Below are 12,831 nucleotides of genomic sequence, written 5' to 3'. Positions count from 1 at the left end.
AACCGATTGATCTTCCGCTATTCTGATGTGGATGCTACATTACTCCTCTTGCATCTTCCATGTCCAACTGCAGGGTGTTTAGGACTTATCCCTCCCCTAAACTCCTGGCGCTCTGCCTATAGTCGCCATTACTGATGTAATCACAAGGTGAATGTATCCTGCAGCTAGAAAACCGTAGTAGAAATGCGTTGGGATTAAGGTAGGGAATAGTATAGGGATGTCCCGAGTTGTATAAGGGTGCAGCGATACATGAGGATAGTTCATAGGCTCGCCACTGGAGATAGAATTGGTTTTATGTCTTATCCACTTGGATACCTTCCAGAATGTGGAAACAATAACTGCCGTCTGAAACGAATACCGCTATGTAGACTACAATAAATCCCGATGACTCTGAAGGTGGCGAGTGCTTGCTTTCCATCGGTTAATACTTAGTGGGGCTCCTTTGGCCCTAATGACATTGGATACTCTCTGCGACATATTTTCTAATAGCATCTGATACACTTCAGCTGGTATTTCACCTTATTCATCCTGCAAATGTCTGGCGAGCTCTCTCAAAAATGATACATTGGTCCATCTATAATGGTGCAAGCAGCGTCATCATTGGACAGTTGAACAATGGAAAAACGCTCTATGAAGTGACGAATCACACTACTCCTTCATATCAGATGGACGTACCTGGGTGTGGAGGAGCCTGGGGAACGTCTTCCATCTGAGTGTGTTGTGCCAACAGTTAGGTACAGCGGAGGTTCTGTTACGGTCTGGGATGTTACGTAGCATAGTCTCAGTCCATTGGTTGTAGTGACTCTGACATTCTAGACAATAATGTGCTGCCAACAATGTGGCAATACTCTGGGAATAGTTGGCCAAACTTCCAACAAGACAACGTGCCTTGTCACACATCCAATACTGCTTTACATTGGATTGAGGGTATGGATGTTCTACGATTCGACTGGCTGCACAGAGTTCCGACCTGAGCCTAACTGAACATCTTTGGGATGAACTAGAACGTCGGGTCAAGAAATATGAACAGTGTCCATACTCTTCAAGAGAACTTGCTAGACGTTTGCAGGATGCATGGAGGGAAATACCAGCTGGAGTGTATATCAGACGTTAGTAGAAAGTATGTCATGGAGAGTATCCAATGTCATTAGGGCCAAAGGAGCCCCACTAAGTATTAACATAAGGCAATAAATACTACTTTCATTCCTGTCAAATTACATTTGGTAGGATAGTGTATCATTCACATGTTAATGAGGGCAAGCTGCTCACCGGGCCACATTAACATCCTCGCCTCACCTGGTTCCCCGCTGCTCCTGTTCAGACAGTGTCTGGTTCAGCAGTGATGACGTAGGGACCCATTACTGTTGCAACTAATTACTGGCTCAGGTGAGTTGCTGATTAGCTTTGGTGGTCACATGCTCCTAAGGCTTTATTCACACAAATGTATATCGGCTCTGTTTTCACACCTGACTGAGATACACGATTATCTGAGGTATTGGTTTACAATGCATTCGTTCACACGGGCGAATACACGGCGCATAAAAACATTGCACCGTAAAAAATGGAACATATGCGACCAAAATACGCAGCAGCGAATATATGGTGGGTAAAAATATAGTCCTGGTTCTATCTTTTGACCGATATACAGCGGCGGCTCCTATAGACTCCTATGAGAGCTGGAAAAAAGGGAGGTGGAGGCATTTTCGCAGCGTCCAACGCTGCAAAAAGCTTACAGGTGCCTCTATGTTGGCATTGGAAGTCATTCCGAAGATTTATGTCGCGCGAGGGCTTTCCGGGGTGCAACGTATTTTTTCACAAAAAATGCCACACCCCATTGTTTGAATGGATGGGAAAACGTTAAATAAGCACGAGACTTAATCGCGGAGAATCATCCCTTCATGCAAATTTATGGCGCGGACGAGAGAACGCAAAAAAAGCATATGCTCGTGTGAAAAAGCCCTAAAGCTGATGATATCATCACTGATACAAGAAGTGGAGAGCAGTAGAAATCTGACAATAGCAGAACGGGAGCAGCGGAGGATCGGGTGGGGCATGTATGCCTGCAGTTATGGTAGTGCAGCCTGGGCAGCAGCTGTATGAAAACGTTTTGTGCCCTGATGACTCCTTTAAACAGATTGTCTGCGAGTTGAAGAAATTCAACTGCAAGAAGTATTATAAAACATCACTCATCCGGTAAATACCCCACCGCTCCAGCGCCGATGCTCTGGTGGTCCCCTCGGATGATCACTTTGTTTTCCTGCAGCCATGATGTCTCATACATCCATGCGACTGCTGCAGTCAATCACTGGCCTAAAGGTGATGCTAGCATGTACGGCATGTGACTGCTGATGTCGGTGAGGATCCGCTGCAATAGCACTGCTCATCATGGCTCCAAGAGAATAAATAGACCAGCGGGAAGCCCCGCAACATCGGCGCTGGAGCAGCGAGGAATTTAACAGTTGAGAAAAGTTTTATGGTTATTCAGCTTTTAGTCATTTAACCAGGTGGAAAAGTTATGTCTTCGTAGAACTTGCATTTCCTTTCAGTGATTGGTTTTGCTATTGTGGTACTTGATAATAGTCCTAAAATGGCTTGTAGCGCAGAAGTGGTGTAACATTCGTAGAGTTTATAGACGTGTTGCTGTGTGACATCTGCACCAGTAGAGGCTGCCAGAAGCCCGATGTACGGAGCCGCGGACACTCATTGCCCAGCTCCAGATCACTGTCAGCACAGTAAGACAAGTCACAAAGCAGGTGGAATGTTCTATGCAGTTGCTGAACGCTACAGACAGCATTATATAGCCGACCGTAGATGCCCAACGCACTGAGCAGATAGAAAGTAATGTACTATGCTGTGCTCCACACACACAAGCTATTTGCATTGCGTTTTGTCGGATTACGCGACAACTGGCTCCATTGATCTCTATGGATGGGTATTTATCGCATGCTATGACCATTGCGGATGGACACGTATTTGTAGGTGGATAGCTTTGGGATGTGACTGCGTTTTTTCCCCGCATGGATGAAACGCTGTCCATACGCTTACATCCGCACAGAAAAAGAAACGCAGTCACATCGAAGAATACGCATCATCCGCATGTAATTGGAATTCAAATACATGGTCCTATCCAGCGTAAATGTGCATGCAAATTCTGCGCATGCCGTGAGCATGAGGCCTTACTTAGTGAGTGAGCGACAGAGACTACAGAGATCAGTCTGTATGGGGAGCATGGAGGAGGCCGCGCGATGGTCTGATGCTCAGCCTGCCCAGGAGGCCTCAGTGCTGTTGAGTGCTGAGAGGGAGATAAGCCGCTACACAGCGAGAAGAAGACAACAAGAGTGAGTGTGTACTGGTAGAGAGTGAGAGAGAATCGCCGGGAGCAGGATCACACAGATAACTGGGACTGTGGATCGTCCAGAATACCCCGAGAATCCTCCCTGTTGCACCACTCTAATTTGTTCTATCTGTGTCAAATCTGTTGATGTGGATTTGACTCTACTAGGTTGCAGTAAACAGACATTACCGACAGTTCCTGGTTTTTTCCAGAAAGTTTCCCTGTGTGTGGACTACAATGTCAATATTCACCGCAGAGGACGGAATGGTGGCGTCACGAGTGACAAGAAGATTACAAGTAACCTCTGGCTAAATTTTTCCTGCGACCTCCCCCAGCAGTAACTTGGACGGGTCCCGAGCCACAACCAGGGGAGGAGATGGTAGAGCCACCATGACTCAGCCCTTGTCTACCCCACCATCTGCTCAGGTGTGTGTGGGCCCGCTCTTCGGACGCTGCACAAGGCCTCCAGTATGATTTCTGTTGTTCAGAGCTAAACAACAAAGATACTAGAGCCGCTGAATCTGGTGCATGCCGGACAGTACAATGCAAGATGTACCCCATTAACTACAATGGGGGTCTGTACAGTTTGCAGCATGTTGCCTGCAAACTTCCCAGATAAAAAAATTAAGGCATGCTGCGCCATTTTGTGCAAAATTGCATGCCATATATGCACTCGAGTCTCTGAACGGAGGCTTAATTGCAGTTGGGAATTAAGTCTTAACCTCTTCTTGCCCTAGGACATAAACTTACGCACTGGGTGCGAATCAGTTCCTGCAAATGGATGTAAACATACCTCCTATGGATGATGGGTGCTCAAGTGCTGAGCCTGCGCCATCCGCAATGAGAGTCCACTGTGACTAACAGCCGGCATCCGGCTGCAACAGCGGGGATCGGTGAGAACACCAATCCTCGCTGCTAACCGTTTACATGCCGCGATCTATGTTGAACAATGGCGTCATAAAGTTCTGACATATCCTAGCGATCTGTCATCACTTTCCAAGATGGGAACACCCCTATAAGTGTAATTTACATAGGACTAATTTGCCTCAGCTACCAGTACATTCCCTTTCTATCCACCCCAGGCAATCAAAATGGGTAGCCAAGTAATACACTCAAGGCTGATTGATCATTGGCGCACAAGAAGCACTGGCTCCGAGCCCCGCGATAACCTTTATTCAGGGGACTCTCAGACTGCCTGCTTCCTGGCATTCTGAGGGACGTCCCCAACACTGGTTCTCGCCAGTTTGGCAGTACCAGTCTTAAGCAGTTGGCTCTTTTTTCTGTCAGATGGAAAGTAAAAAAAAAAAACCTATATACTTAATGGTTTCGCTCTCTGAGTCATTCTGAACTGCTCTTTCTTACTTCCGGGAAGGTGTAAGAGATGTGATCAGCACTAGCCAATCCTTGACCTTAGACTCTGAGATCAGGAACTGGCTGCAATGGTCACGAGTTTGGCACACTCGCTACCCAGAAGTAAGGAGCAGCAGTCCGAAGAGTCTCGAGGAGCGAAACCGTAGAGTATGTAGCTTTTTTTCCTCTCCAGAAGAAATAGGGGTAGTAAAGAAGCATGATTACTTATGGGAAAGAAAAGGTGGCACTATTAATTATGGGGTTGAATAAGGGGCATTACTTCTCATAGGACTAGAAGAGGGCATTATCATAGGAACACAAAAGGGGCATTATTAATTATGGGGCAAAAATGGCAGCGTTATTAATTCCAATAGCAGACACTGCAGAATCATTACTTACGGGGACAGAAAAGGTGGCATTATTACTAATGACTGAAGGGAGAAGAAAGGGGGCATTTAATTATTGGGTAAAAAAGAACGACACCAGTCAGAGATGATGCCACCAACTGGTGATGACTGGAGGTAATGGCACTGTAATCACTATGACTGTGTAGAGCTCGTATCTGAGTAATTTGGAGATATACTAGTACTGTGACGGAGTAAAAGGCACTATAATTGTTGGGGGTCAGTAACAGGCACTATTACTGTGAAGAAATAAGAGTGTAGTATGTTATCAGTAAGAGAAACCAAGTAATCTTGTAGATATGATACCTTTTAATGACTAACACAAATACATGATGTTGTTGCAAGCTTTTGGACATCTCAGGATCCTTCCTCAGGCATAACGGAGAAGAATGCTAAGTGGGTTGGAAAGCTCGCTGTAACATCATGTATTTTTGTTAGCCATTACAAGGTATCATATCTACAAGGTTACTTGGTTTCTCTTACGGAGAACAAATCACACTTTGCTCTATGGCTAACACGGTACTAAACGCGTCTCGAAATAAGGGTGTGGCTTAGTGTAAAGGGGGCAGGCTTAAACATTTGCCATGGTATGTGTAGCATTACAGGGTTTTTGTTTTGCAAAAGTTGCGAGATATGCTATTCGACTTTATTTGCGAAACAAAAAAAAATGAAGAAGGCATGTCAAAATAATGGTGATGACGGTGGGGAGGAATAACTGAACTGCTCTTACTACATGATAACACTAAGTTCATGTCCCAAGCAGGGGAAAGTCCTCTGTGATGTCTGCGTATATATATATATATATATATATATATATATATCATATATATTATACACACACACACACACACTTTATTTTAATTGCCAATTCTTCACATATATGTCAATGCAGATAGTTAATGGAGCATCGGATTGTTATCTTCCAGGCCGCCGTCTAGCACGCTCGATGCGCTAACCCCACCATTGAGTAAAACTCTGTTAGCAATTATTTGTCTTTTTACTCCAGTCCTGAAAACCCGCCAGCATGTAAAATGGCACTTGGCATACTGTAACTGTGGGTATATTGAGCACTATTAGTTTCACACGGAGTATCTGCACTAATGGACGTGAATGGCGAGAGCAGGCGGAGGACTTGGCAGGATGTGGAGAGAAAATGATCCCATTAGCAGTAGATTCCCTGTTTACAGGTCCTGGACTGAGAAGCCTGCGTATTTAATTAAGAATAAATTATGTTGTTATAGCTCAAAACAAATTATCACCATATCCCTTACAGCGACACAGCTTTCTCGACTATGTGCCCTTGTTGGAACTGACAGTAATAGCCCATATGTAATCATCTCTCTGCAGCCGGAGTATAAATCCTGGTGCAAACCATGCATGAATAGAGGAGTTACAAATAAATCCTCCGCCAGGTACATAACATTGGCGTATTAACTGCCCCCATATCCATAGTAATGTCATGTTTACCACCAAACAGACAATATCAGCTGAGGAGGCCCTTTACTGCTGCAGGTCATATATCTGCCATAGAAGAATATGCAAACAAGGCTGTTTGCTTCTTTCTGCACCTCTAATGGCAGAATGACTGGGAAAACGTACAGAAATCCTTTTGCAACTAGAGAATAACAAAAATACACACAATTCTACAACAAATGCACAATGGAAGGAGTCATCCACAGCAGCCAATCAGAACACTAAGAGCGCATTCACACAGGCGCGTTTAATTTCGGTCTGTGAACCGCTCTGTTTTCATGGTCTGAAACGCTGTATATTTCATGTATATTGCTTTTTTTTTTTTTGCACGAGCCGTTTAAGGCCGCCTGCACACAAGCGGAAATTCCGTGGCGGGATTTCCCGTGGAATTTCCGCTGCTAGAAGCCTGCATAGGATTGTGTTAACAAACGCAATCCTATGCAGACGGACGCGATTTGGCCACACAAAATCTCGCGCGGCAAACAAATCGTAGCATGCTCTATTTCTGTGCGGGGGTCGCAGAGCCCCGCACAGAAATGTCCCTCACCTGCCGCCAGCTCCGGTCTGCGCATGCGCCAGCTGCCCGGCAAGCCGGCACATCAAACAGCCGGAGCCAGCGGGCACGGGTGAGTACGCGCTGGTCCCTGCAGGCGCTCGAGTCGGGTCCCGCAGCGAGAATTCTCGCCGCCAGATCCGACCCGCCCGTCTGCAGGCAGCCGAAGTCAACTACTCCGATACACAGGGAAGAAAGAAAACGGCCGTATACTTCTAGTAGTGACCTACAATCCACAGCTAGGGGTACTAAGGAAAACCGCAAAGAAACTCCACCATACCTACACAAGGATGACCGTCTGACCACCATATTCCCAGACCCTATGCTTCTGTTATACAGGCAACCTCCAAACCTGAGGGACTGTATAATCAGGAGTGCATTGTCCTCCGACACACAAAGAGGAACTTATCCCTGTAATGTAAGGAGCTGTAAGATCTGCTGACATGTACGGACCGCGGACAGGATACAAATCCCCAACACACAGCAGGACTATAAGATCCCAGGGACATTCACATGTTCCATTTCTGATGTTGTGTACCTGATCCAGTGCAGTAAGTGTCCTTTTGGGGGTCTTTATGTTGGGAAAAAAGGACAAAAACTCAAAGCCAAGATGAGATCTGAACGCACAATTAAAGAGGGAAAGGCAGAATTACCTGCAGCTGAACATTTTTCTAGTCTCGGACACAACATAGAACATATGAAAGTTACTATATTAAAAGGCAATTTCAAATCACAACATCATAGAAGAATTTGGGAATACAAGTTTATAAGCATCTTTGACACTCTCAGGACTGGAATCAACATTGCAAGCGGCTTCATGCATCACTGGAGACTATGAGAAATCTATAGCAGAGATAACACGTTGGCCTGATGATCTCCTAACACCAATTTAGGGACCATAAAACTTTCACTTTCCTTATTAGTGGACTAATTAAGTATTTACTCCTCTGCTCAACCTGTTCTGGTATTGTTTCAAGTGCAAATGTCTGTGCCTTGTCATATGTATGTGCGTATATATAGGTATGCGTCTTCATATCTATTCCATTAAGCCTGAGGAAGAACTCCAAGTAGGCTCAAAGCTACTATAACATAATGCATTTTTGTTAGCCATTATAAGGTATCGTATCTACAAGACTATTTGGTTTCCCCTACTGAGAACAATCGCAAGTGTAGCGATGCGATGCCTCGTATGAAAACAAATCTCGGTTTTGCAAGTGTGATATTGGTTTCTCTCAGTTTTCCTTCCTGATATTGCACTTGCCCATGTTATTGCTCCCTAAAGGACCTTCTACATAGAACACTTATTGAGCAAATAATCGTTAACTCGAGTGTTTTCTTTCAATAATTGTTGGGCATAAATGCGTGCAGCGACTGAACATTCAGCAATAAATCATTAGATTCTTACTAATCAGGTCTTTCATGTGGATCTACAAATCACCATTTGTCTATGGTAAATCCTTTTGTTTAAACAGTCATTGTAAAGATTTACTAACTAAAAAAAAGGTTGCAGAAAGGTTAATCTGAGGCGTGGTTACATATGATCCAATGAACGATGGAAGCTGACCAATTAGGGTTCATTCACATGTACATATGCATTTTCGGTCCATAAAAATGCACCATTTTCACTATGTTCACACAAAAAAATGCTGAAAGCTGCAACTGAGGATGGCAACTGTACTGAAGTAATGGCAGGTGTTTTTGACACAAAAATGTCTCTCCCTCTTGGGGATATCGGACATGAACGAGTTTCATGGCCCGATATTCTGCTTGGCTGTGTGAAACTAACCTCAGTCTTACTGTCTCTGGGTTTTAGGATCCTCTCATTGTTGGTCAGTGTCTCAGATAGGGTTTCCATTAGGAGTATCATTAGAGATACTCAGGACTGTGGTGTTTGGTGTTAGGGTCAGTGTTAGAGATAGATTATGGGGAAGACTTAGGAACAGCAAGTGTTAGGATAGTTAGTGTTATAATCATCACCATGATCCACCTTCTCCATTATATGAATGCCATCATCATAATCCATCTACTCCATTATCTACAATCTTGTGTCCAGCTGGTTTTGTTACACTTAACCCACGAACTCTGAGACTTTTCCTTCAGAAGCTATCATGTGTATCCAGAATGGATTGGGTAGAAGCCACAATACAGAAAAAAACTTAGTCAAAACAGAGAAAGCAGATACTGCTCCTCAAATGGAATCTGTCACCACATATGAGCACCATTAACTCCCATAGATATCAAAGAGAGTGTACATGCACAGCCTACAGAGATGAGTCTACTGAACTGTCCATGCACCAAATTCCACAGGTGACAGTGCATGTTACCTAAGGCTGACCCAGGTAGCATAGACAGGATCATTATATAAACTATCCAGGAATAAAATGGCAATGATTAGGTAACTATTAAGTGTTGATAGTGAAGTCAAGTAGTCTTTAATATTTACTCTACTTTATGGTTTAATCTTGTTTGACTGGCATTAGGTAGCATTTATAGGAGAGAAGGCTCTCTTTTATGCTTGGCCTATAATCTCTAAAGCATATGGCAAATCGCAGCTGTCAAGTATGTCAAAGTTAGGCCAAATAATGAACAACATTTGATAAATGGTATTATAACATGCCAAATTTTGTTACATATGTGAAGATTATATTCCTCCTATATACATGCCAAAGTCTTGTCAAAAACTTGATTTATTCTATTCTATTTACTCGAAATCGAATGTCTAATGTATTAATAATGGTCTCTCATATAAATACACTTTAGGAGGATGGGTCAAACCAGACTCTTACTGAAAACAGCAAACAGCTGCCTGTTTCTTTAAGATACACAGCCTGGCTAGCAGATTCTTGATCTACCTAAATCATAATATCTATGGCATCTCGCTGGGGCCTCCAAATTGTTAATTTGACAAATTACACCAAACAGATATAGTATAATAAGAGAGTGTCCCAGAGGTGTTCTTTAGGCAATTTCTACACAGTATAAGTATGTTGCGATAGATGTTAAAAAAAGTTGGCAGTTTTATAATTCCATTATTAATGCATTACTAACTCTTGGATGGTAACTTGCAGAATATATATGAAACAGAGCCTAACACCTCACCTGGTGGATCTCATGCCAGCCGTTTTCATCTTTGCATCCAACTGCAGCATGTTCATGAAGCAAGAGTTCACAGCAGTATGGGTCTCCGCCCACCATGGCGGTGTGGTAGAGGGGGGTCAGTCCTCGGCTGTCCTTGTAGTCAGAGGATGCTCCCAACTCCAACAGAGTCTGCAAGTGATAGGATATAAATGGTAAACCAACCACTAATCATCCGTATAGATACAGGTAGAATAGGCTGCATGATGTATGATTGCACATTTAATATTTAGCAGTTTATATAGGTCAAAATTATTTGAATGTGTTTGATTAAAGGGACTTACTTTATCTACTGTACATGGGTCAGTGTGAGTTTTGGTACAATATTAATGGGCCACACAGAATCTGCTCCACCCTTTCTGCAAACTATGAAGTGCAAGTTTTCCAAAACCACTGAAATGATTGATATATGTGGAATGTTGAAATCAGTATACTATACTGCCTGCAGCCCAGACACCATTACGGACCTGACAGGTTCTCTTTAAAAGGGTATTTCAGCGATGTTTTTTTTTTTTAGTTTTCAGATATCCACTGCATGGGTGAAAACTGGGTTCAACTGCTGGGACCCCCACCAATCCTGGGAGCAGAGGACTTGTTTGCCCCACCTCTGGTTGCTTCTGCATTGCAGGTCTGACTAGAAGCATTACTTTAAATGGAGAGCTGGCCATGCATGTGCTCTGCTGCTCCATTCATTTCAATTGGGTTGATGAAAAATAGCTGAGCACAGCGCTTGGCTACTTCCATCAGCTGCATTGAAATTAATGTAGCAGCAGCGCACATGAACAGCCGTTCACTCCAGTCGGTGCTGTGATGCAGCAGTGACTGTAAGTGTGGTAAATGCCCCCCCTTCCCCTGCTCCCAAGATCAGTTTGGTCCCAGTGATCGGACCCCCACCAAAAAAATTCACATAACTGGTGCACTGCTTTAAGTTCTCATGCACACAATGGCTATTCCATTTCAAATAAACTACTACTTTGTATGTGGCATTGTAACCTCTCCTAGATGCAATACTGTGGAAATGGGAGGCACAGTATGGGGTCATAGCAGCTTATGTAGTAAAGATACATAATATGGACGTGGTTATGAGGTCTTAGAATCAGTACAAATGAAAAAATGTAGTAAAAAAAAATCTACATTAGCATAACAAAACACAAGGCTCCCTCCATCCCCTATTTTCAATGAACTCCTATATAAATTTACGAAGATGTCAACAGTATGAATGAACAGTAGAAATGTGAATGTCAGTACACAGACGAGCGGCCCATCTTACAGTAAGCAGGTACACGCTGAATAATTCAGCAGCAAGGTGCAGCTTCTTAACCGTAGGATCTAATTGCATCGACACAGTAAATCCATTTAGTGACCCTCATCTGTTCAACATGGGCATTCTGATCTGCCATATTATCTGCCTGATAAAAGCTCAGAGCACAAGTCATTAGCAATTTCCCTTTTTTCTCTCCAGGTGCATTCAGGGAAGAGAACATTGAAATGCAGAATACTGCCGGTAACATTGAAACTAATGGAAGACTTCAAGACAGGTGACCCAGTAAAGAGCAGAAATATATGGAATTAAATTCAGGCCACGAGAAACCCCGGAGGGGCACCTGACTCTCAGAGATGAGAAACCGTCTGAGAATGCTCAGTGATACGACAAGTAACCTGAGGGTCAGCGTACTGAAAACGAGCCTCATTACAGGCCACAGATAACATGAGAGGCACAGGGAGGTTATAGCTGGGAGTCCAACGCTAAGGAGATTATATATGGATGGATGAAATACGAGAGAGATAGATGACAGGCAGATAGATATTAAATGGATATGAAATAGATACTGTAGCTATGAGATATCTAGATAACAGTTGGAACTGCTGGTACTTGTTGGACAATCAGATGCTCCTCTCTACTGGTGGTCTGTAGGGGGCGTCCTGAGCTCGGTCACCTTGTGTGTCCTCACACATCCACTGGTCCCAACACCTCCTAACAGTCTGGTCAGATGCTCCTCTCTACTGGTGGTCTGTAGGGGGCGTCCTGAGCTCGGTCACCTTGTGTGTCCTCACACATCCATTGGTCCCAACACCTCCTAACAGTCTGGGCAGACACTCCTGTCTACTGGTGATCTGTAGGGAGTGTCCGGAGTCCGGTCACCTTGTGTGCCCTCACAAATCCACTGGTCCCAACACCTTCTAACAGTCTGGTCAGATGCTCCTCTCTACTGGTGGTCTGTAGGGGGCGTCCTAAGCCCGGTCACCTTGTGTGCCCCCAAACACTGGTTTCAATACCTCCTAACAGTCTGGTCAGACGCTCCTCTCTACTGGTGGTATGAAGCCTGGTCACCTTGTGTGTCCTCACACATCCACTGGTCCCAACACCTCCTAACAGTCTGGTCAGATGCTCCTCTCTACTGGTGGTCTGTAGGGGGCATCCTGAGCCCGATCACCTTATGTGCCCTCACACATCCACTGGTCCCAACACCTCCTAACAGTCCATTTTTCTACACTCTTTGTCAAAAACAATCCTGCCCATATAAGTTGTCAGTTTGCTGCAAAACTCGGCATGTGGTTCCATCTCAGGCAGATATACAAAT

The 12,831-nt window shown here is 44.1% G+C and overlaps 1 protein-coding gene across 3 annotated transcripts in view; it reads right to left on the bottom strand.

Moving 5' to 3' along the window:
* Window positions 1-12,831, bottom strand: part of SHANK2 (SH3 and multiple ankyrin repeat domains 2) — a 391,791-nt gene that overhangs the window by 324,097 nt on the left and 54,863 nt on the right. For all 3 annotated transcript variants that reach the window (XM_066583524.1, XM_066583525.1, XM_066583526.1), the window contains exon 7: window positions 10,214-10,381. In XM_066583524.1, coding sequence (XP_066439621.1) covers window positions 10,214-10,381 — 168 coding nt within the window. The remainder of the gene's footprint in view (window positions 1-10,213; window positions 10,382-12,831) is intronic.

Source organism: Eleutherodactylus coqui, chromosome 11 (assembly GCF_035609145.1).
Source record: "Eleutherodactylus coqui strain aEleCoq1 chromosome 11, aEleCoq1.hap1, whole genome shotgun sequence".
Taxonomy (NCBI): Eukaryota; Metazoa; Chordata; class Amphibia; order Anura; family Eleutherodactylidae; genus Eleutherodactylus; species Eleutherodactylus coqui.
Note: the sequence above shows the minus strand (reverse complement) of the source record. Positions and strands in the feature narration are given on the sequence as shown.